Genomic DNA, 26,390 nt, shown 5'->3' on the forward strand with positions numbered 1-26,390 from the left:
GCAGTCTAACACTTCCATTCAAATTACACACAAAACCCCCACATCATTAATTTTTTTCTTGAATATGCATTTTCTTCAACATGCATTCTAAATTTTATGGTTATCTGACTTCTCTAACCTTTTGCAGGTTTTCAAGCACAATAATAACTCAAGATCCCTTCTACATTCAAAGTTTCTAATGAGAAAGATACTTATTTTCATATCATATCACATACTAATTACAAACTTCATTGTTGCTTCAAAACAGTTGTCCCTCTTCAGTTGTAGGATTAACATTTTTAATTTCAGTACTTGAGCATGATTTCATTTTCCCTTCAATCACTTCTAAGAAAATTGTGTTGCAAGAAGTCTTCTTTACCAACATGGCCAGTTTATGGCTCATTAGACATAACCTTCCACTACTACATTCTGTTACTACTTGGGTACAATAACCTTTTAATTGCAATGTAAACTTCTAGCAAGAGAAACTTGAAAAAAGTTGAAGACTTCCTTTTCAAGAAGAATATCTTTAGCTTAAAAAAAATTCCAAAGTCCTTGGCAATGTTTGTTTGTTTGTTTGTTTGTTTGTTTTTCATAGAGTAGAGGCATAGAATCTTATTTAATTTCCAAATCAGTCTTACCTCAAGGTGTAGGATTTGTAGAAAACTATCAAGTCCACTGAAAACAGACATACTTGTATCTATTGTTACAGATTTAAGCTAATTTAATGTTTGAAAATAGGGGGTAGGCTATAAATTGACTATCATCTATCTACTATATTTGCTATCATCTATCAATTATAAATCAAAATTATCAAAATATTTTTGACTACTTGTTAGTGATAAGTTCTCCATCTTAGCCAAAAAAAAAAAAAAAAAAAAAAAAAGAAAACAAAAAGAAAAATTACAGATGCCATTTCAACGTTTTGTTGTTCTGTCTTCTGGTTGCCCTTTATGACAACATCCAGTCTTCAAGAAGCTCATAATATTTTTCACAAATTACATTTCAACTTCTATACTCCTCAATTAACAGTCATTCCAAGCCTCAGTCTATACTTCAAAAGCTTGTTAGAAAAGCTTCACCTCATTGGATAGAGCTCTGAGGTGTAACTGGCCTACTACCTTTTTTTTTTTTTTTTTTTTCATTACAAAGGTACATATATAGATTATGAAAGACACCTATGTACTCTTGATAATGAGTTCTCCCTGGAGGGAGAGGGAAGACTTACTGAAGATTTGGTTATCAATGATTAGATAGATGAAGTTTGTTTTTTTGTGTGGAGCCAGGAGTTGGACTCAATGATCTTTGGGTCTCTCCCAACTCAGGATATCCTATAATTCTGTGTTAGGATTAGTACAAATTCACAGAATTAAGAAAGCAAATTCAGACAATGCTACACTTGAAAGATAGCTCTACTTTACATGTAACTGTATTTCCTTACTGAAGCTAGTCACAGAACAAATTATTTACACTACAAATCGGGTCATTATTACACATTAGAAAAGACGAAGTTTCTTTTGAAATAAATCCACTCAGAACAGAGATAGCAGAGTGCAAACTTATTTCCCTAACTCTGCCTAGAGGAGATAAAAAACAAGTATAATGAACTGTGTTCTTTCTATGACCTCTCTTCTACACAGTTTAGCTTCAGTTTAGTGCAGCCCAAGAAATTGGAAAATACATAAATTCTCAGCCAATTCTATTCTGCTAGCCAGTCCATAGGAAATAAAAAAAAAGATAACATACAGTACTCTAGAGACCTATATTTTATATGGGTTTGTATTTTTTAGCATTAGAGTAATACAAGCAAAATTACAGGCTCTTCCCCAGACTAGGTAATGACTAGATGAGAATCAAGATTACTTTTGCAGGAACTTGCAGCCAACAGGCTCTTGGTTGCAGGGACTGCACCCTTAACCACTCAGATAATTAGTTGCACAGTGAGGAGTACTTAACTGAGGTTGGTGGATATGAAAGTTGAGATACAGGGCTCACGGAGGAAGGCTGGATGTTTGGATGACAAATCTGATTGTTCTTAACAGTATATTTGAAGCCTGATCTCTTTGATGAATCAAAGGCTCTTGGGAAGAAGATACCTTTAAGGATCTGGGCCATTTTTAAAAGTTATTGAATCTAATAGTGACACTGCAGATGCCCCAAAGAATGAGGGCAATGTGTTCCACCAGGACACAAAGTTGCCCTACTGACGCTTGCCCATCTGACTGCTGTTATGTGGAGTGGTGATGAGTGTATGTGCCTGCAAACTAGGTTAATCACCCAGCCTCTCCAGTGATTTAACCTATACCTGTTTTCCAATTTATATTTGGAAACTGACAATGAACAGGATATGAACCACTTACTGTGCAAAAACATCCTTAACAGCATCATAGAACTTGTTTAACACCCTTCCTGAAATCATTCAGTCATACAGCTATTAAAATGTATGAGAATGCCAGTTAATAGCACTCTATACCTTTGCAACTTAAATTAGCTATACATTTTTCACTATACAATAATCAGCTATACAATAATCACTGAGCTCTTGATTTTTTTAATTAATTTCCAGAAGTGATATTTTTATAATAGAGCACTAAGACTGTATCCCATCAAACTAAAATATTTTGGAAGGAGGTGTTAAATTAAACTAAGGGAAGCATTTCCCTTCATTTATAAAGACAATTACACTGTATTTTTCCTTACACTGATTTTCTTCTTTCTTTTTAAATGAAGTATCGTTTTTTCTGCATATTAGTCAACTACTAAAACTCAGGTAACAAAGACTGTAAAATTATATGTGGTTTATAAACCTAAGTGCAGTATATGCCTTCAGTCAACTAATCACACAGTCTCTCTGTACTAATAAGAGGAACACCTCAGATCATTAAGCTCTAAACCACTAGGTAAGATCCATCTGTGTCCAAAATCACTAGTATATTAATGCCTCATTTATACTCCACATGAAAGAACTTTACATGAGAAGTATTTCTGTTTTGAAAGCTGAATGAGAATTGTCATCTCTAATAAACCTCATTTTTTATATATTATAACCTAATTGGGTACTGATAAAAAATCCCATTAATTTATACTGCTTTGTCTCTCAGGTATGTATAATAGGGCTCATAATCTTCCTATTAAAACCATGGAAAGAAGGGAGCCAAATGATTTTTAAATCTCTGGCTGACAGTATTTACATTCTGATAAATTTCTTAGCATATTTTCTAACTATGATCCACAACATCCCCTGCTTCTTCATCACCTGATCAGCTGTTTGAATCCCTCTGAAGAAAAAGATGCTGAAAAGGCCCTACCGCAGGGCTACAACCTGCAAACTCACAGCTTTTGAATAAACCTGTCATTGCAAAAATTGAATTGGAAAATGTATTATGTATTATGTATTTCAAATTTGGGGATAAATTTAAAAAAGGAAAGGAAAGGAAAGGAAAGGAAAGGAAAGGAAAGGAAAGGAAAGGAAAGGAAAGGAAAGGAAAGGAAAGGAAAGGAAAGGAAAGGAAAGGAAAGGAAAGGAAAGGAAAGGAAAGGAAAGGAAAGGAAAGGAAAGGAAAGGAAAGGAAAGGAAAGGAAAGGAAAGGAAAGGAAAGGAAAGGAAAGGAAAGGAAAAAGAAAAGGAAAGGAAAAAGAAAAGAAAAGAAAGGAAAAGAAAAGAAAGGAAAAGAAAGGAAAAGAAAAGGAAAAAGAAAAGAAAAGAAAAGAAAAGAAAAGAAAAGAAAAGAAAAGAAAAGAAAAGAAAAGAAAAGAAAAGAAAAGAAAAGAAAAGAAAAGAAAAGAAAAGAAAAGAAAAGAAAAGAAAAGAAAAGAAAAGAAAAGAAAAGGAAAGAAAAGGAAAGAAAAAAGAAATTCCTCACAAAGCATGAGCCTTTACTATCTGCAAAATAAAGAGTTTCTCCACGGCCTTGGCCTGCTCCTGCCCCTGGGGAAGTGCCAGGTGCTGAGGCTGGGGCTGCCTGCTCCTGGCTGGGGTTGAGACAGAGTCTTGTGCCTGGCCCTGCCTTGCCATCCCCTGAACCCCAAGGCTACTGACTGATATGGCACTCTGACACTTCATGTCTGTATGATAGGATACTTGGAGCAACATTTTTTCTTACTCAGAAATGACAGAAAACAGTCCCATTTTTAAAAGAATGCAGTCCAAAAATAACTGATAAAAAATAATAGATTAAAAAAGAAAAAAGATACTTTTGCAAAAAGTCTTCAACACAAAAGGCATTTATCTGAGAAAGCTTGATGAGAGAAAGAAAATCTGAAATGTATCCATGTATATGGGGACACAACAAAGGTGCAAACTGCTCCTACAGACTGAATTACTAGAAATAAATGTAAATTATTCTAAATCTTCCACTCCTTACTACTCTGTTTAAACTCACAGGCAGGTGGGAAGAACTACAAAGTTCTATCAACTGGAACTTAAACATAGAATTGCAAGTGTGTTTTTATCCATAAGGGCGAGTTATACCTTTCAAAGAAGGCTGCTCTTTCAAAATATGGCCCTTCCTGTATCTAATTAGGAATCTGCCCCTTTTCAAACTCTTTAAAAATCAGTATAGTTTAAAAACTAAATGAAAATAATGCAACAAAAGTCAGTATTTTGATTAACCATATAATACACCAGAGATGTACAAGCTTTTGGAATAAGAGATTTCCTTGCAGAACAAAAGCACTGCCTCACTGTGTTTGGCTTCACTTTGTGGGGGACAAGAGACAGTTCAGAAAAAGAAAAGCACATCTGTGTATACAAACACAATCTGTTCATCACCGACTGAACACAGTTGTAAGGTAACCCCAATCTTCCTGCAGTATCTCTACCAGCTGAATGACCCTGCGCAAAGAAGGTAAGGAGTGAACCGCAGTGAGCTGCCTCCTATCTCCTTGCTGCAACTGGTCCTCAGTCCTATTGCAGAAATGCAGATTGACATTCTTAAAATACATATATATATATATATTTTTAAGGAACTATTTTTTCATGGAAGTGAGATCTGTTTGTTCTAGACAGGAAAGAGTCAATTTCTATAGAAGACAGCTAGACAAATGAAGAACATAGTTGTTTCTGGGGCATTCTTAGCAAGAAACAGATTGTAAACTTTAAAAATGTAAGTAAAACTGCTCTACAGAAATCTCATATTTTCTTTTCCACAATATTTCGCATTTTGCCCTAGTACAACATACTGAAAATGTACGACGTTAAATTAAACTTCATATTACATTTTGAGATGTAAATTGGCAACCTGCTTCAATTAGTTAGAAACTAAACTCTGCAAAAATGCCAGAAGGCAAGAATTTAAAGGAGAGAATATCTTGTGTGTTATTTCCAGTGTCTTCTGACTGCTTTGCTAAAGTTACAAATCTTTAAACTCTGGTTTGTTCTTCTTTCTCTCCATGTGCTTGGCAATACTGAGTACATCATTTGGTTTCTAAATGAAAAATAAGGCAGTCAGTTTCTGCTATACCCAAAATGTGGAAGGAACTGCAAGATATCACTTTAGTTCACTGAACTGCAGGTTTATAGAATGCAAGACAATAAACTTCAAAAGATGTCTGTCCAGAGCATCATAAGAAATGCTCCTATGCTACTGTGGAAAGGCAATATGCCTCTGTAGTTCAGTACAGAATGTTAACTAGATTTCTAAGCCAAAACATTTATACCTATCACACAAGTTGTGGAAAAGTCTTTCCAATAGAATTTGACTCTGAAAGTAAGACACTAAAATCAAATGCAGTGAATTAATTATTTTTGGAGGCAGAGGGTTTAGATGGCAGAGAAAGCTGATTATACAAAACATCTACCTACTTAAATTCATATGACCTTATATCCTGAGTTCAATTAAAAAAAAAAACAAAACAAAGAAATTGGGTGGAAACATTTTATTTCAAATTACAAAGCTAAATTTTCTTTACTTGCGACTACTTAAATTGAAACAAGCCCTCCTGATTTCCAAACATATTCACAAATGACAAAGATCAAACCACACCGTATTATTTCATCTTGTTTTTTCTTCTCAAACTATGAATGGAAGCAATCCACTCCTTAATAATATTAATTATTAATTTATTAATATTATTAATTAATCTAACCCTTAATAATATTAAGTAAAGTTGGCAATTCATGCTTGATCAGGAAGTAATTTTTAGAAAAATAGGGAACAAGAGAATTGTAGCTGAAGGCAAAATAACCACCATCCAGTGCGTTATCAACACAGAAATGTACAGATAGAAGTTTTTATATCTCCAAAAAAATGCTAATCTATTGTATGTCTCATTAAAAAAGAAAATTAGGCACATCTATGGGATACCCAGGGTCCTGGTTACTACTCTTCCTAACATCATCTTATTCATTTAATTAGCAAGAATTCAGTGAAATGGAAAATTGTAAAAAACAGAACGTATTCATACTGACTTCACAGCTTTAAGATTGAACGTTAGCAATAAATCGTTTATAAAATGTCGCTTCTAATAACGTGTTTATACCTTCTAAACTATAGTTTGGTTGGTGGTTATTTTTTTGTGTGTGATTTCTTTGATAACAAAACCCAGAACCAAAACCTTATTTTCTTCTCAGCTGCAATGTTTCATTCCAGCTGAAGATAATCACTTTCTTTCTAACTGGTAAATTCAAAGCAGAGGAGTATTTCTGAATAAAAATATAAACACCTGATTAAGATGTTCAAAAATTTTTCTTTGCCTGTAAAAAAAATTCTTCAATTTCTTTAGTGTTAAGATTTTCTTTTTCATATCATAGATAATACTCAGACATGACATTCTCTGACAAACAGGTCTTCTGATTGTCAAAAAAAATATTTTCATTCTTTGTAAAATGTAACTTACTTCTGCACTTAATACAGAATTGTTTTTTCCCCCTACAAACTACTTTTTCAAAGATAAAATAATATTAAATAGTTCTAAAATATTATTCTAAAACTGTAGACAAAAAGATTGAAAATATTTAGAATAGTTTCTCTTGCAGGAAAAATCCAAATTATAATGATTTTCAGAATAATACCATAGAAAATAAGTATTTTAATGCATGAATTATTATGCAATTAGATTCATTTTGGAAAATGCTTTTTTGGACAGAATTCAGCAGAAAACTGTATGCAGTACCAAACGGATTATAAAAATTCTTAGAGATTCCAAATTAATTGATCATGTGTGTTATTGCTCTAAGAGCAGCTCCAGCAGTGGAACCTTATCCTGGGCTGGGTTTGTACAATCATCAGCGTTTTATCCATGTTTCATGTAAGCCTACTCTCTCAAGTGATTAAAAATGAGCATGAGAATCAGTATCAAAACCGACAAGGTGTAGAGAACATCTTTGGGAAAAAATGTTGGGGTTGCTTTAGGAACTTCATTCTCCAATAACAGGCTAAATAGATTCTAGTATTGGTTTACACTATTATAAATGAAAAGAATACTACAGAAGGATAGTAGCAATAAGACATGATAAAATTATATACTGTGAATTACTACCTTACATTACAGTGTACTGGATCAGAAAATCAAACCTATGAATAATCTGTGGCATATATATACAATCCTTTTCAAATCAGATATGTCACAAGCCATTTACAATTCTGTTAATACACAACCTTCTGTGTGAATGTTCTTCTAATAACTACTGTGACTTTGACTCGTGTCACAGTTCTTCTTACATAGCATAATATATACTCATAAAATAAATGACTTTTGGAAGACAATGTACAATAAACGTGAGTCACTACTGACTCATAGAAACAGAGGAGGTAGGAAGGCTACGTTCTTACTTACTGAAGGATATGTTCTATGCAAAAATGACTACAGAACAATTTTACAAGGACACTGTATAACATGCTTTTGCACTTTCCAAAAGTTCAGTCATTCAGAGAACCCAACCAACACCTTGCATTCAATAGCATCTATACATTATTATTTGTCCTTCTCACTTGGAGAAAGCACTTATGTTGACAAGTCCACTAAATTTAACTTGCTGCTGGGCTTAGACACATCTGTTCTCAGATTTTTATGTTCATCTGGAACAGTAGCTTGTAGTTAATATTTTGTATATAATCTTTGATTTCTCGAAATGCTCGGATGCACATAGTCATATTCAGGTATTCACTGGTTTTCAAATACCTAAGTGCTTTTTTTTTGTTGAAAAAGTGCTATCGAGGCTGATTTTATATATCATTAAGGTTTCTTGGAAGTGAAGATACCAGCTAGTGGGTAGAAGTCACAAAAAATAGGGATTAAAAAGTTAGTAGCATCGAGATCATCACAAGTAATAACAAGAAGTAAAAAAGGAATGGTGAAATAGAGTTCTATTAGATTTAAGTCACAGCATGTACGTCTGAGAATTTTTCTCATCCTCAACGCATAATCTGTATGCTGAAGCAAAAGAAAAAGCAGTGTCTGAAAACTTTGTAATGTCTAGTCACCAATATATGTAATTCACATTATTCTGTTATATTCATCTTATTCAAAATAAGAATGAGAGCACCAGTTGTAGAATGAAATGGGCAAGTGATAAATTGAAAAGAAATAAAGCATGAAAGTCCACACTTGAATGATTTCACTCAAAAGTGACTGGAATAGTTTTGGAATACAAGCACATTACTTCTATCTTAGGAGCAGCATACATTCTGAAACTGGAGTTGAAAACCTGCCCTCAGCTACAACTGATAGAAGTTTGGGAAAGAGTTCTACAGATCTCAGAGTATGGCGCTGGCTCTCTTGTAGCACTTCTCATGAGGGTTGTGCTGATGACTATTGCTGGAGAAAGGACACTGAGTGAAAGAGAACTCTAGTCTTCTTTGTTCTTCTAGAAATAACACAGGATTTTTTCTCAGCAAAAAAAGTAATAAACGCTTACTCTAGACCAGAGGAACATTTACAAGCTTGAAAGTTATGCAGCTACAGCACAGAAAGACAGAAGCCTATCTTCCAGCAGTTTATGCTCACATTAAACCATTAGCACAATGCTACGCTTCTCTGGGAGCAGCTGGTGTGTGTGCACTCCAGAAATGGGCACTATGGGATTATAAACTTGACAATACTTATCTATATGTTATGTCTGGGGTCATTCTCCCATCTCTAGAAAAACAAAAGGATTGTAAAGATAAACCATTTCTTAATGTATCAGCCTAGAAAACTCCTGCTTTACATCAGTTCAGTTGCATATGACATAAAGTGTTTTTCAGTTTCTTTAAGTAAATAGTGCAGATGTGAATTTTATTCTCATCTAGTTGGCTTCTATAAAACTCATCTAAAAGCATGTGTGCTTCTTTCTCCCTTAAACTATTAGTAAAAGAAACCCTGTCTTGCGTCTTACTAGCATTTGTAGCATTACAATTACAAATTAGATAAAAAAATCAGTCTGGTAAACAAAGATCGTAGGAAAAGTAGCATTTTAGATATTTCATACATATCTGCTACTGTGCTAAGACAGAACAGATTTCTATTTTATTTTATTCTGTCCTCAACAAAAGTAATTCTTCTCACTTCTCTTACTGCAGTGTTTGACAACACAAATAATGACTAGCAACAAAGAACTCTTTTTCTGTATCTTCTAAAATAGATCAAAACATTGATTTTATTGTTACCTTAAATTGTTACTGATCTTACAATTCTATCTGTCATAGTTCTGTAATATGAAAGTAAAAAATGAAATTATCAAGGATGTTTTAAAACAGTAAATATCTATGAGTATACGTTTCCATTTCAAGCATGACTAGGTTATAAATAATCTATTTCACCAGTTGAAATATGAAATTAGTTGTACATAGTCCTATTTTTTTAGCAGCAAAAGTATGCATTAGTAAGTCTAATTCAGGTTATTTGAGATCTTATGTAACCATTTGTTTTGGAAGTCAGATGATCAACTTTCAGACTTAGATGTAGCTTCCCAAATAATCTTCACTGATCCTTATAAAGTATGCAGAAGTTTCTGTTTGCATGGAAATAAAACTAACATCTGGCCATGCACATTACTATCTTTAAAGACTTAATCTGAGCGTTTATAACTACACAGACATGTTTGACTTTGTGGGGAAAAAAAAACAACCTGCGTTTCTTCTGAAAAGCATTTTTTTTTTTTTAACAATTCACTAAATACCTCCTCAAATCCTCCCATATTGTCCAAATGTCTCTGAAGGGAATCTATAATCTATACTTCAGATACACTGTTCACTGTATGCTAATAACTGCATGATGCAGTTGTGGCCAAAAGAAGTAAGAGCACACACTGAAGATGGATCACCGGAGCTACAAAAAATAAATAGACATTTCTTTCTCAATATAGGAGATGGTTAAATTTAGATTATAACCAAGAACCTAAGTAGAACTAGATGGAAAGGAAAATGACCTACAAAACTTAGCTAAATATTCAGTAAAACAGGATGAGGAAGAAATGAAACAAGTCAATTATTTTTTTCTTCATGTATACAATATTAGAATTTTAAATATGTATTGGCTAACAAAATATGAGTTAGTTGATATCAGCTACACATCTCAACTCAAATATTAGTCAGATATCTTGATCAGATCTGAATGTCTACAAATTACTGAAAAGTAAGAAATGCTCTATCTTAAAATACGTTGTTATTGTTGTTGGAATGCCTCTTGTGCCAAGGTTTTACTGTGACAAATGAATTAAACTGGACAACTATAGCTATGTAGTGTCTGTTTCTTGAAAAGTACTGTCCTCTAGGGTTTTTTGACCAAAGATGTATAACAATGTGCTTGTGCTCCACTTTATGAGACAGTATTCATCTTTCACCTGCAGAAGATATAAATTTGGTCACCATTTCATAGACTTTTGGGCCTTCCATTGTTAAAACAGAATTTGATATTAAGCAAAGGAAGTATAATACACAGACTTGGTGTATAGACATAATCACCAAATTCCATCTCTAAATTATACTTCAATACATGGCAATTTTATCCATCAGTTCTAAAGAAAGAATAGTCTTCTCTGGGGATATGAGAAAATTCATTTTCTGAATGTATTAATAGTCTTGGAGTATCCAGTGTCTAAACAGTATTTGCCATTACAACAAATACAACAAAGCAAAAAATATAAACACTCTAATTTTGCTTTGCAGAGTCAAATACTCTCATGAGCTTTGTTTTGATAGTAAGACTATCAAGGAATACTTTTGATGTGGGTACACTGCAAATAATCACATCAATCAGGAAAGGTAAAAATTGACGATTGCAAATGGCCCTGCCCAAATAATATGTCTTCTAGAAGTTTCAACATATTCATTCCCCCTTCCCTAAAGCACTGTGTTGTCCAAAGATTCCAGCAGTAAATGCAATCATTCCAAAGAGTACTGCATTTTCATGAAGATATCCTACCTTCTGGATAACCCAAGAAAATACAGAATAGGATGCTATTCAGGTAGAAGAGTAAGCTCCATAAGAATAATAGTCAGGGAGGCTGTTCTAGGAGGGGGATGAATTTCTGTTTATAAAATGGCAGAGTAGGTTTTATGTATCTTATTTAACCATGTAATGTAATTATTTGATGGAACGTCAGTACCGAATAGCTAATGCAGAAATTAAGAGAATAGATACATAGACTATCATTTGGACAACTTGCTTTTTAAAGACTAGTTCTATCTAGTATTTAAAAATACAAATCATTACTTTTGGAACAAATAAGTAGAGAAACTTCTATGCTGACTTCCATAAACAACGGTCTAGGGCTTTATATCCTGTGTAGATTGCCTTTCACTCTCTCCTTTTTATTATTAAGTATCATATATCTATTTGTTCATTACCTTTTCATTATTATTTCTTCCCTTTACCATTAGTCATTAGCAATCATAAATCTCAGTTGTTTCACAGTTTATTATTATTTTCACCAATTCAGGTTTAGCTCCTAGCATAAAGAACTACACACTTATCATCATTCAAATTCCTTTTCAATGTTTGTTTCTGCTTAGAATCTCAACAAACAAACAAACAAACAAACAAACAAGCAAACACCCTCATATCAGAAAAAGACAGATCTGCAATTTTGGTTACTTTATAATTTCAAATAAATCAACTCCAGTGGAGGAATTCAATGTAAGTTCCCAATATTTATTTAATATAAAGTATCTGTTTTGATAGATAACAAATTGTCTGTCACAGTATTATTCACAGTATTATTTTTACAGCTCATGCAGTATTGCTAAAAAATGCAATAAGCCATCAATAATTAAAAAAATGCAAACAACAAATACAAAAAACAAAGCTCAGAGAACACAATCTGATTACAACTAGGAAAAAAAAAAAAGAACTTAAAGGATAAGGTATACTCAGCAAATTACGATTTTAGAGCAGATTCTTGAGTAGACTGGAAAAATGTTATATAAAGTAAACCAAGATTATTCTATTATGTGGCACATAACTTCTATCCATGAAAATTCAGACACTTGGGAACCACATGAAAGATGCATATTCAACAAGAAAATTTATTCTCTTCAGAGACAATAGAAAAATTTCACTGAGTTCAGTGAGAACTAAATTAAGTGTAGTTTGAGAAAAAAAAAGTCTGTGACTTCCTCCAATATTTTTAAGCAAATATTTGTTAATATGGAATGACAGCCTGAATAAGGCACTTCTAAAAGCTGATTCTAAAATATCTGTGTTTTCCTTATTTTTAATGGAGAAATTATTATTGAAGGAATGTGTATTCCCAAAAAGCTACACTTTTGTCTTGAATTTCTGTTTTGAAGTGCTCTTGGATGATTTCTCAGTCTGTGCCATCCACTTTCAAGGTCAAGAGCAAAAAGTATCCCATTGAAGTTAAGCTTTATTAAATTATTTTTTCCAGTTTTTCTTTGCCATGACTTCATGGCAACAGCCTCATTTACAAATTTGGATATATTTTTATATCTACTCTTTTCTGTTGATGAATATGATTTTATTGTTTTCCCGCGTTTAGTCATGTGACTTTTAAGCATTGAGATAACGTGGCATCAGTAGTTAATGTAACAGTTGATGTGATTAGTTCAAGCTAAAATAATTGATAACAGTGTTTATGAAGCAGATTTAGAGTGAAATGGAAATACACAGTCTTACTGCTAGCTTCATGCATTCATCACATGCTCCTCCTCCCCTAAATATTTGTGTTTCTGTTTTCTTTCTTGAATAAAAGCATGTTCGTTGGACTGCCACATTAGTCTTCTTCAGTCATCTAAGTTTCTATTATAAAGTCCACAGCTTTTACATAAAACCTCCTGTTAACACATTTGCAATATAGTACTGGATACACAGAACAAGTGCAAGGAAATATACATACTTGAAATGAATTCAAGTAATTATTTGTATGTATAGATGTCTTTTTGATTGTGCTCTTTTAGAAGTATGCTAACAGGTTTTAAAAAAAGACAGTCCAAAGGGGAGCCAACTAAAGCATTGTCCTAATTATCCCAGTGCTAAAGCCAAACTGTGTTCTGGCAGATAGTATTATTTAGGGGTCATCAACCATAAAAAAAATGGTATTTAATACCATGCAAAAAGTTTTATTTGCTTTTATGTGGGAAAAGAACAGATACTAACACATGTTCTATAAACAATGGAGGAAAGTAACACTTAAATCTTCCCTAAACTTTTATTACTTAAAAAAAAAAAAAAAAAAGAACTGATTATTCATTCAGGATGCCATTGGCAGTATTACATGTTCTTCAACAAAGCCAGAAATAGATGAAATTGGGAGAAAGGCCATTATTCCATCCTCATCACAAGAAACCAAGCTATTTTAAGAAGAATGTTATAGGTCAATCTATTATTTCTACCCAAGCAAAAACACCTGAAATTGCTTAGCAAGTGTGTAGTCTTAAATGAACAAAAACTATTTTCAGTTGTTTAACAATTTGCCTATTTTTTCTGGTGTGCAATTTTATATCTATGTTACTATATATACATACACATTTGAACAGAAAAGGAACAGAAAAAAAAGGAGACTCAGAATAAGTCCCTACTGACTTGCTACACCCTACCCATCCCCAACAGTGAAACATTCATTGTTCATCAGTATTGGAAGAAACTGCAAGGCTATCAACAAACTTCTCTAATCACAATGCTATTAAAGCTTAATATTGATCAAATTACATAAACTGGTTCAATAAAACAAGGTCATTACATTTCCCTCTTTGGATTTTCCTTTCCGTCTTGCCTCCAGTAAGCATTTCCAAATTAGTGATATCTTGTTAGATAAAATAAAACCTTAGTGACTACCAGTATATTTCTATTGCAGATTTTATGACTGATTTAGTGTAACTAACAATTAGAGTTTAGCCAAAATCTGATAGGTGCTACAAGAGATCAAATTACTGCAGCACTTTTTTTTAGCACTGCAGATTCACACTCCAAAGAAAGCTATGTCCAGAAAGAACAGATTTTCAAATTGTGCTAATAATATTATTTTGGAGAAAATTAAAAAAAAAAAAAATTAACAATATTAACAAAGTATTTCTTTTCTTAATTACTTTTAACAAAGTATTTCAGTTACTCGTAACAGCATCTTGAGCAGTTAATGTTTTAATGTTTAATTAGAACCAGGTGTTTAGATCTCACCAGAGAGATTCAGTGGGATCAGAATACACACTGAACTGTTGGAAACAAAAGAAATAATGAGTAAGAAACTAGAGTCCTTTCCTCTCCATTTTGCTTATCAAGATTAAAAAAAAAAAAAACACTTTAATTCTTTAAAACTGTATGTTTCCCTGTGTTGTAGGGATTCTTGGTAAAAATATTTTAAATAAATTTTTAAAGAAGGCCCTATAGAAATATGCAAGTAAAGTGTTCTTCTGTACATTTTATATTAGAAGGTCCTTCATAAGTTCAAGATTTCCATTAAGTATTTTAATCATAGAATCATAGAATCTCTGAATCACCAAGGTTGGAAAAGACCCATGGAATTACCCAGTCCAACTATCTGCCTATCACCAATAGTTCTCACTAAACCATATCCCTCAACACAACGTCCAAACATTCCTTGAACACCTCCAGAGTCGGTGACCCCACCACCTCCCTGGGCAGCCCATTCCTGTGCCTGACCACTCTTTAAGAAAAGTAGTATTTCCTAACGTTCAGCCTAAATCCAAAGCAGCTTAAAGCCATTCCCTCTAGTCCTATCACTAGTTACACAAGAGAAGAGGCCGACCCCCAGCTCACTACAGCCTCCCTTCAGGTAGTTATAGAGAGCAGTAAGGTCTCCCCTGAGCCTCCTCTTCTCCAGGCTGAAAAATTCCAGCTCCTTCAGCTGCTCCTCATAAGGCCTGTGCTCCAGACCCCTCACCAGTTTTGTTCCCCTTCTCTGAACCCGCTCCAGGTCCTCAATGTTTTTCTTGCAGTGAGAGCCCAAAACTGGACACAATACTCCAGGTGCGGTCTCACCAGAGCTGAGTACAGGAGGACAATCACTTCCCTGTTCCTGCAGGCAACACTGTTTCTGATGCAAGTCAGGATGCCATTGGCCTTCTTGGCCACCTGGGCACACTGCTGGCTCATGTTCAGCCGAGCATCAATCAATACCCCCAGGTCCATTTCCTCTCACAGTCTTCCAGCCGCTCTGCCCCAAGGCTGCAGCGTCGCCTGGGGTTATTGTGGCCAAAATGCAGGTCCCGGCATTTGGTCTTGTTGAACCACATCCCATTGGCTTTCCATTTATTTTACCAAATAAAAGGTAAACATTTGTTAGCTAGTTACCATTAACAGAGTTTGCCGTCACTGTACAATTTCTCAGAAGTGGATGCTATCTCAGAAATAGAATAATATATGTTTCAGTAACACACTTTTTGCAGGCCTGAATAGCAAGCCCTGCTTTGCAGGGGTTTTACACCACTTCAGTTCCAGCAGTCCTTTCCTGTATAAACTCTTAGATCTATCTAGACCACTGTAGTTTTAAGATGTCCATTTTAAATCAACTTCTTTCATATCCATGCACAGAATACATCTCACATATGTTTATCTAAAAGTTAGCCAGCCAAACTAGTCATTAATGAACATACAAACTGAACTGCCCCTTCTGATGGGCCTATTTCTGCTTGTTTTCATATATTTTATATGTTTAACACTGAAAGTTTAACTTTTAGACAGCTTTATTAGTTGCGATGAAATGTATGATTAAAGAAAGACATAGTTTAGGTGCAAATTCTGATCATTAGAACATGCAAATTTTACAGCCACGTAAAGAAAATACTGCTAAAATAAATTCTCCATGAAATTAGAGTGTAGACCCTCTGCATATTAATCCAGAAATTGTCCAGTAAAGGACAACAAAACACACATTAAGGGAATACACTATAAATTGTAAATAAATTGTTCAATTAGAATTATGTATTCCTTAAATCAACAGAAATCATGCTCTAATGTATTTTACCACTTGAAAATATCAAAATACATTCAGCACTGCATAAAATTTACATCATCTTTGTATCTTCTCAAAAAAAGGATTTCTTATTCAATGATTGAAGAAAATCAATGCATTTCCATAAATATTTAAACACTAGTCAATGAATGTAGGCTATGCATTCCATTTTTCCATTAATTGGAAAAATACTTAACCCATGAAATTTGTTTTATGGTTGTGATGACCACAGGCCTTTCAGCCTTGTAACAGCATTTGTCTAAAATTTATTGGACTTGGAAGTGTATTTTCTTTACCAGTATTATAAATAAAATTGCTTATCTTACAAAATAAGCACAAAACTTGCAGAAAATTTGATTTTTATATTAAAGTTTAAAATGTTAGATTCAATATTTTATTTTTAATCAAAGAACTTTAAAATAATTTTGTATTCAATTAAAATTATACAAACATTTGGCATGAAACCAAGCCACTGCATTAAAAAAATTTAGTTTAGAATTGACTTTCTCAGAATCATTAATAATATAATTTTGATATAAGTTCAGATTCAAACTGAAAGTAACTCAAAAGATGTTACAAGTTTACAGTAATCTTTTGATAATGAGTCAAATGATGTCTAGCTAAATTCCCAGTGCTGGGCAGAAGAAGGAGAATGACTATGACAATCATCAAGATCCATTTCAGCATCATAAAGTCTTCTAGAGTGGTCTCAGAACTGTTCATCTTGCACAGACACAGATCTGCTCCAGTGTTGTCCCCTTCTCTGATAACAAAATACTAAAGAGGCAATGGAAACAAACCGAAAATCAGAAGGTTCCATTTTAACATCAGGAACCATTTTTTCCTGTCAGGATGAACAAACACTGGCATAGGTTGCCCAGAGATATGCAGTCTCCATTCTTGGGAATAACCAAAAGTCTGGATATGGTCCTAGTTCAGGACCATGTAGAGCAGATGGGTTAGACAAGGTGACCTCCAGAGGCTCATTCCATTCTTAAGCACTCTGAGATTCTGTGATTCTTTGAATATTAGGTTAATTTCTAAGTAAATCGCTGAGCCATTGCATTATTAATGAACAAAACGCATATATTTGACTAGAAAGAGATGGCTTCTGTACATCTTCATATAAACATTACCTCAGCATCTTCCATACTATGAAACTTATTTTTAAAAGATTAAAAGAAACAATGAAAGAGCCATGAAACAAATCTAATCCAGTACCGTTTATCAGAGCACAACACTGGTTATTACTGTAAATATTATGTTTTGTTATGTCTTTCAATGTCATAAATTGTATTTTTTCTGTGTTTGGTTATAGGCCAACTAATACTGGTGAAATTTTCCAGAGGATTTTGTTGAGATAAGATTATGGTGAAATTTGCTTGAGAAAGTAATTGAACATTTTCCTCTTTCCACCACTCAGAACAGAACTTACAGTTTCTAACTACATTTAGTATACTTTCGATTTGATATAGCATTTGTTTATACTACAGAAAAATAACTATTTTTACTTCAATAAAATAATAGCATAATATTAAATTATTATATTTAAAATTAAATATTTAGATCATATGCTTCCCCACTAGAGTTATACTGTATTTGATTATTTTAATATTATTTTTTTTTTGCTGAACTCAAGTCATGACCTAAATACAATAAATTCTTGTTGTAGGGTAACATGCAATGCAGACTCATCTATACTTCCCTTAGAGTCTCCAGTTGTCAATAGAAAGTCTTGCAAAGAATAAGGAACACCATTTGTGAAGCAGATTCCGAATACGTGCACAAAACTTCTCAACTCAATTGTACAACCATGTAATTCTAATAGTTTTAGTAAGTCTATTCAGACTCATGTTTCATTTTACAATTCTGACTTATCTCAGATAATCTCTCCACTGTGAAGTTTGAAAAAAAACAGGAAGAGGTATTCTCAGTAATGTCCAGAGTTAACCAAAGGTACTGCTTTATATAATGTCTTTCACACCAGGTTCCTCTTGGAAACAGTTTGAGTTGATCCTGCCTTTCTTTGTCTGAGAAAGATGGATTCTGAATGTCATTTCTAGATAATTCAAGATCATTCTCTGATGAGTGATGTATCCTTACTCACGGCAACTTATATTAATCTGTTCCTCCATCAACATTATTTTTAGCTTAAAACATTTCACTCATCTTTACCTAGTCTTTCCATCTTAACGTCTCTCCGAGAAAATTCACATAATCAGTCATATTCCCTCTCAACTTAGATCTCCCCAGAAAAAAAGAAAACTTCAATTAGTCTTTTCATGCAGAAGCTATTGCCTCTTTGCTCTACCAGTCTTTTCCTGAATCCCTTCTAACCTGAGATGACTTCGCAGTCACTACTGAGCCAAAAGTAAGACAGTAAGTTTCAAACCAGCCCTTGGTTTTCAATTGCATTAATACTTTTCTTTTACATAGTGTAAAATATTTTACTAATACACTTCCAAATTATACTTGTCTTATTTAAACTTACTTCCAACTAGTTGTCTACTATCATAACATGTATCTTCCCTCTTTACTACTGCAAACTAAAAGGCCAGACAGAGCATAATTTTTTAACTGCTACTACTATACTCCTACTTGTGCTCAAATTATTAACAAAAATTGATCCCAAAACACATTCTCAATGAGCTACTTCTGCTAGCTTCTTTCCATCATGTCAATGTCTACCCTAAGCGATATTTTTTTCCTCTCTCTCTTTTCATCTTACTATCTTAAATGTAGTAATTGAAATGCGGCAATTTCAGAAGATACTATTTCAGGGATAGCTACTTTGTTGTTGATTAGACAGTGAGCACCCCACAGTCAAGTCTGCAAATTACACCGAACTGTGTGGTGCAGTCAACACACTGGAGGGATTCTTTATTAGTGGGGCACTGGAACAGATTTCCCAGAGCTATAATTGCCCCATCCCTGGAAGTGTTCAAGGCCAGGTTGGCTGGGGCTTCAGGCAACCTGATCTAGAGGGAGGTGCCCCTGCCTGTAGCAGAAGGTTTGGAACTGTATGATCTTTCAGGTGCCTTCCAACTCCAATTCGTCTATGATTGTACAGATTTCATAGTTCCATACTCACACATTGTTAAAACCCGGATCAAAAAGTGATGTCAAGTTATTCTCTATAAAGATAATCTTGGTAAACTCTTGCAATACTTTTAAGTTAGCTTTTCAAATTATTAGTTTTTCCTCCAAAATAAGATTTAAAGACTTTTCTGTTATTATATTTACTCTAATGGTTTTGTAATTGCCTGCTCATTTTTTCCTCCTTCCTTATGTATAGCAGTTCATAAGCTATATATAATATAATAGAAATAAAAATTATTTCAATTATAGAAAAACATAGCAACTATATTTTTGTGAATCACATTTGAAAGTAACAGCTAACTACACATTGCTCTGTTGCAGTACGGAACAGTATAGGAACCCAGAGCCATTTAAACTGGTATTTTACATTGTGGCTACTGCATTAACAGCTGAAGCTCTAACAGCACTAACTAATACACCAACTTTCATACTTAATATCATTAATTATTTCCAATCAGACAGAATTTTTCAGTTGTTTCATTATATTTCCAGCTTTTATGTGGGTTCCTTTTTTTCAGATTCTATTTATGAACATTTGATGATTTTTACAGATAATATTTTCAACTGCTTCTTGATAAACAAAATCAGTGCCCTAACCAAAAACATACTGGAGTGTAACTTTGTCTACATAAGTATATATATAAAAACTTTTTAGATGCAAGGTACAATGTAAATAATCATGTTTGGAAAATGACTTAAGAAATCAAAAGCTAAAAGGAATATGTTCAGATAAAGCAAGACTCATGTGATGTCAGGTTGTAACTAAATAGTCATCATTTACAGTACTTGTGTATTCTTCTAAATTGAGTGAACACAGAAACAGTAATGATCAGACACCTGCTTGTCCTCAATGAGAATACCTCATTATAGGCTCAGCGATGAGTGCCTGTGTGCTAAGCAGTGCACAGAATGGGAGGATTCACAAATGCAGAACCTCTTCTTTAGATTTCTAGCAAGAATTCTTGGAATAAAGGATCTATGCTGTTTTTCGCTTTTTTTTTTTTTTTTTTACATTCTTCTATGAAGAGACATCTGTAGAAAAGTTCTACTGCCTACAAATTAGGAAAACAAAAACAAAAACAAAATATAACTGATTTTTCTGTGTATCAGGATCGTTGCTGCTCATTTTGTTTGACCTAAGTGAAGTGCAGTCATACTTCTTGCCTGAGAATAATGCTTGGCGTGCGAAACCAGAACTTCAAATGATTACAATCTCTCTTTTTAAGCCCATCCCAATATTTTCAATATTCTTAAGCAGCTCTGTGAGTGCCTTTTTCCTTTTCTGTCTTCCACAACTTTTTTACTGATTTGATTAATCCTCACCACCTCCTTCTTCTAATCACACAGCTTCCTCTCTCTTCCTTTCTTGCCATTTTTTAACAGGTAAACAACTCTGCCCAGATAAGTATGCCCGGGCTCTCCTGGTTACAAGTAGATCCTCTAACAAGTGATAGGATAGATGGACAATGCAAAGAAATTAATATTGAGAAAAATGCTTTTTGACATGTGGTATATTTGCAATCTCAGGGTAGATATACTGTCTGAACTAACATGTATTTTTACATTTAATTCTAATATATTGAAAGCTAATTTTATTCTGGAATAAAATGCTAAAATATAACATCATAGTATTAACTGAAATAATGCATTTCAGTTCCTAAAAAAAAAGCACAAAAAGTAATTTTATAAAATGATACTCCTACAACTATTTTTAAAGGGAATAAAAGATAACATTTGGTTTTCGGGTTGTGTGCAATATCTTATTTAACCTCTGTACATTCGTTTTATTTGCTCTAATGCTAATTAGAAGTTCTTATCTGAGATAGAGTTTGTAGGAAAGTTCCTCATTCTCTTTCCTTTATCTCCCCATTAGATCTTTAGTTTAAGTGACTCCTAATCTGTTGTAAAATGCTAGAGCAACAGCCAAAAGAATCAGTAGCTCTGGGCCTTCATCCTGCTCTCCTTGAAGACAACAGCACTACTCCTGTTCATAACTTTGAAGAGAAAACAGGTCCCGTGGAGAACAAGCTAAGTACTGTTACATCCATAGGAGTTCTGCAGCCGACTTCAATGAGAGCAGAATTTGACCCCAAGGAATACATACTGATTAGGGTTAAAGTCAGTGACATTAACCACAAAACTGGTGAACCTGAAAAGATCTTTATAAGCTACATACCTGAGGCAGTGCAGAGTTAAGCTGTCGCTGAAGGGAGTCTCTGTCGTAGATGACATCCTGTAGGCGTTGCTGTGCAAGTGACAAGCTTTCCTGTGTCTCCCGGAGAGTATCAAGGAGACGGTCCCTTTCATCCAGCATATTCACCATCAGCTGCTCAAAGTGAGAATCCGAGTCCGAGCCACTGCTCTGGGACCCCCGTTGACTCATCGGGGTGTCCTCATTTATCGTAGGCATCACTTCGCACATCATCTCTTTAAAAAATACAAACCAAGAAAAAGCTTTTCAGTAGGAAAAAAAAAAAAAGAGGGGATTTCATAAGAGGAATTAATTCTGTCACACGGACACGGTTAGTAGACTATATCATTGTCCCCTCATCTCAACTTTGTACTTTCAATATTAATCAGATGGTCAATAGACAGCGATTAAATACAGCGACTAATTCCCCACAGCAAAGATACTGAATGTGTTTCCTAAACTGAAGGAAGAGGGACTGGAAGGAGATGGAGGATAACACAGTATTTTAAATTATTAATAGCTTTGCAAAAAAATATACTCTTTTAAAATGACAGAAAAGACTTCTTCTGCAATTGCAGTCTCCTTCTCTTACTTAATGCCATTGCTGAGTTGTTGGTATTGATGCCAATGGCTGCTATTAATTGCTGGATTTTGTCCTGCTCTAGGCATTTCTACATTACAGTTCAGGCTAACCATTGATCCAGTATCATGCTGCCTTAACAATGCTAGGTTAATCTATTTTTCTATCTAGTTATTCCCACCCTCAGGGAAAAATATTTTTTATTGAGCTTGTTCAGTAAGAGGTCAAGAACTAGAAACTTTCTGCTAATTATCATCTGCATGATATCTTGTGCAAATTAAGTTAGTAGGGAGAGAATCACTGTTGTTTGTTTCCTAAAAACAGTTAAAATCCGAGCAAATAATATCACTTAGTCCCATTCATCAATTATGTCTCAAAACATAGCTTACACTATGAAGATGTTGCGCTCAGTAGATAGGGGAAAAAATAAAAGAATAAAATAAAATAAAAAAATCCAAAAAATGGCTTTCAAAGCTTAGATTTTAAAAAATAAATATTCAGATAAAAGATTGTGTTAGCAATAGATAGTATCTACTAGAGAAACAGAAAGGCACTAAAGAATCAGAAGTTGTTTTTCTAGTATGACTAATTACAACAGACAATTTTTACATAGTTGAGGATTAATTTCTGAAAATTATTTTATTGGGAGCCTTTTTATGTCAGCAAGTGGGACAAAGGTGCTTTTCATCCATCTAGTGGAAGTTAAAACCTTTTACTCACATGTTTGCTGTGGACCTTATAGACCTCAACTTTGTCTAAAATGCATGTTGTTGATGCACTTCCTTTGTTAGGTGCGCCATCATATGAGATCATCACAATTTTACACTCTCAATACTATGACTGAATTGTTCTACATATTCTTAAATCTAGCCTGCTTTTTAAAGTAAGAAACTGGAATTTTTGACAGTGAAATTCTGAAAAATAGTTACAGAATGTAACCTAAAGACCTCCCACACACAGGAAATAAAAGGACTAAGACACCACTTAGTTCATTAAAGGTAACTGTAACTCTTCCTACTTTTCCTACCATCACTAAACCAAAAGCAATTCTTGTGCTAATATTGCTTGCTGCTATGATTTACTAGTAAAATAACAGCTTCACTATTTGGTCTCAGCCACATTCAAAATGCTCATGTAAAATTTAATAGTATTTTCATTTCTTCAGCAGATGTGATAACTAGCAAAATTAGCACCAAACACTGGTATTTCAGCATGAATTATCAGCTACTACCACATAGCTTTCCTAAGCAATATCTTCACTGCTGATGTTTCAGATCAGTCTTAATCCTCTATCTGGAATGGTGGCAAGGTGAAAGTTATTTGTGGCTATTACTCACTTCTCACTTTAGCAATTAATTAGGTGCAAGAGAAGCAGATATTATCTTAAAAGGATAGATGCTGAAGCTCTTCACATCTCCAGGTAAGTTTAGTTGGGATTACCTGATTACTCATGAAGTTCAAAATTTTCTACCCCAGAAGCCTTTGCCTCTTTTAAACTATAGACTCCATTAGGAAGCACCACAATGTCTTCTCATACTGAGATGACATTAACATATCAGTGCCTCCATCATCATAAACAACTATATGTTTAAAAACATTTGCACCACTACAAACTGATCTTCAGGTTACATGCCGCTCTGTCTTTTGAATACAGATAGTGTGTACTGGGAGGCACCACAGATGTGGATACTAAATTCTGCAGCTTCACCAGCAGAATAAACTTCAACTTGCCTGCAGAAAAACAGAAGATTTTGGGAATTCTTCCTAATGTAACTGCTTTGTCCACCATCCACACAAATCTTGAGAAGTGGTACTGCCAGCAGTACTTTGCCTGCATGATCCTTGTGCAGTGCTGTGGGAGCACATTTCATGCCTAGACTGTCATCACCATCTGGAGTGCCTCCACTCAGGTCCCACTTAGACTAACTACTTTGGGATGGTCAAGTTGACAGTGCACAAGGAGAGAACTAAAACATCCAAGGCCATCTGCCCCTTTCTGTTAGATCATACTTTTTCAGTATGTACCATGTGTTCAGAGATTAAAGTCTCTGCATGCTTATTCTTCACATATTGATCAAGGACTGTAACTCAGATCATAACTCTAATTTTTCTACCAGAAGGTGGCCCATCACATCCCATGGAACATGTTTGCTGCCCCAGTGGATTTTCATAGATAAGCCCTCACATCCAATGTCCTTTATATGCAGATGAAATTTGTGGTCTAGATGGCAAGGTATGCACTACCATTGCTGACATGCAATGGCATAACGAACAAAGTCCAATTTTCACACTTGCTGGAGTGTTGAGGTGAACAGCTATGAAAATCTCTGCAGACAGTTGTTGCTACCTTTGTACCTTTTTCAAAATAAAATCTCCTACAGTCATTTTGGGGATGTGGGAATTAACATATACACATAGCTGTGGGACAGTCATGGAATCTACAGGTTCTCGTCATATCTCCCTGTAAGCTGCTGTGTTTAGGGAGGGGAGCAGACAATGCAGTGTGCCTATTTTGAAAACCTGTGCTGCATTTCCCTGAGTGGCACAAGTAACTTACTTGGGCTATGAGTAAGACCGCAGATAAGGCAGGGAGCAGGTGGGCAGATCTTGATGTTAATATTTGGAAGTTTTCTCCCACAGCTCAAAGTCCCAGGAGAATATTTAAAAGGTACAGCAGTTCTTGCATTCAGACTGGTAATGTACATTGCATTCTCACTGTTTGGAGATCAATGCCATTATTCCACCAGAACTATATGCATCCTCTCCCTTTTCCTGTGCTCAGCTTAGAGGAAAATATAGAAAAGCAGGAGTCTAACCTTGGCCAGATCAGGAGTGCCATCAGGGTTAGAAAGAAAGCATGTATTGATCTTGCAGTGGTGAAAAAAAAGGAAAAGGGGAGCCCTGCAAATAGATCTTTTGCAGGAGCCAGCTGAAACAACTCTGAAGGGAATGTCCTTTGTTAGGGTGTTTCTACATCAATCCAGAAAGCAGTAAAAAAACAATTCAAATAACTTCAGGTTTATCGTGGGGCTCCCAAAGATTTTCTGCACCTTTTCATTAAATAAAGATATGCAGTGCTGTCCTGAATTGCAATGATTTTTATCTTTCCGTCTTTAGAAAAGCATTGTTTTATTTTTCTTTTCTTTGAAACAAACAAATGAAAAAAAAACAAAACAAAACAACAAACACCCTTTATTTGGCATTTATTACCCTTACACCTGCTAGTAAATGAGATGCTTTCAGTGTTCTGAGGCTGCTACCATTTAACACTGTTCCCAAAATGCTCTGGTCTTCTTCCAGCACATGTTCAAGAACAAAGCCATGCTCAAGCCCCAGGACCTCATTGCACTCTATTTATTTTCTGCTTGATAGAAGAAAGAAATCAAAATAGTAAGAATATTTGCAGGATTTTAAAAGGATGGAGGAAAAATGGGAAAAAAGAAAAAATATACAACAAAACATAGGGCAGGTAAAGCAGAGAAAGGACATTAAGCTGACAAAAGTAAATAGAGAAGGAAGTTTCAGCAAACAGACTGATCACAATTTAGTAGTAGAAGATTGACAGCTAAGGACACATTGGAGGACACATATGCGTCTGGTTCTTTATATAGCAAGTGAATCACGTCAGGGAGTTGTATGAGTTTGTGAAGTTTCTAGAGCCTTCGGATGGTGCCCATGTATTAGTCAACCCTCAGTTAACCACATGATGATGTGGTTCACACATGGGGTCAGAACATCAATTTTAAGAGCAAGCTTCCAGTTTAATTATAGCTGAAAGGAACCTAGTTTGCACACACCAAAAGCACATAGAGAAACCACCACAATGCAGATAGAAACAGTTGAGGAATTCACATTAAAGCAAAACTAGTATTGCTATGAACAGTTAGGTCTGATAGTTTATGTGGTCGCACCCTCAGTAATTTAAATCATATTTCCAATGAATCAAATTTCCAATCAAATTTCCAACTGGGGAAGAATTTTTGAAACTTTTGATTTCCCTTCTAAGTAACTGAATTTTAAACCTAATGCTGGTAATTAAAAAACCCCAAATCTAAACAATTTTCCTTTCTGTTTCATAATATAATCTAAATATTTCACAGACTGAAGACAAAAGGCATCACTGTAACTACCTGCTCTTTATGCACTAATCACAGACAGTAAATCTGAGTTAATCATAGAATCATTATGGTTGG

General features: G+C 34.4%; 1 protein-coding gene across 6 annotated transcripts in view; it reads right to left on the reverse strand.

Moving 5' to 3' along the window:
* Positions 1-26,390, reverse strand: part of PPFIA2 (PPFI scaffold protein A2) — a 296,261-nt gene that overhangs the window by 262,843 nt on the left and 7,028 nt on the right. For all 6 annotated transcript variants that reach the window (XM_085221991.1, XM_085222064.1, XM_085221997.1 and 3 more), the window contains exon 2: positions 21,603-21,853. In XM_085221991.1, coding sequence (XP_085078117.1) covers positions 21,603-21,851 — 249 coding nt within the window. In that variant the 5' untranslated portion in view covers positions 21,852-21,853. The remainder of the gene's footprint in view (positions 1-21,602; positions 21,854-26,390) is intronic.

Source organism: Meleagris gallopavo, chromosome 1 (assembly GCF_905368555.1).
Source record: "Meleagris gallopavo chromosome 1, MGAL_WU_HG_1.1, whole genome shotgun sequence".
Taxonomy (NCBI): Eukaryota; Metazoa; Chordata; class Aves; order Galliformes; family Phasianidae; genus Meleagris; species Meleagris gallopavo.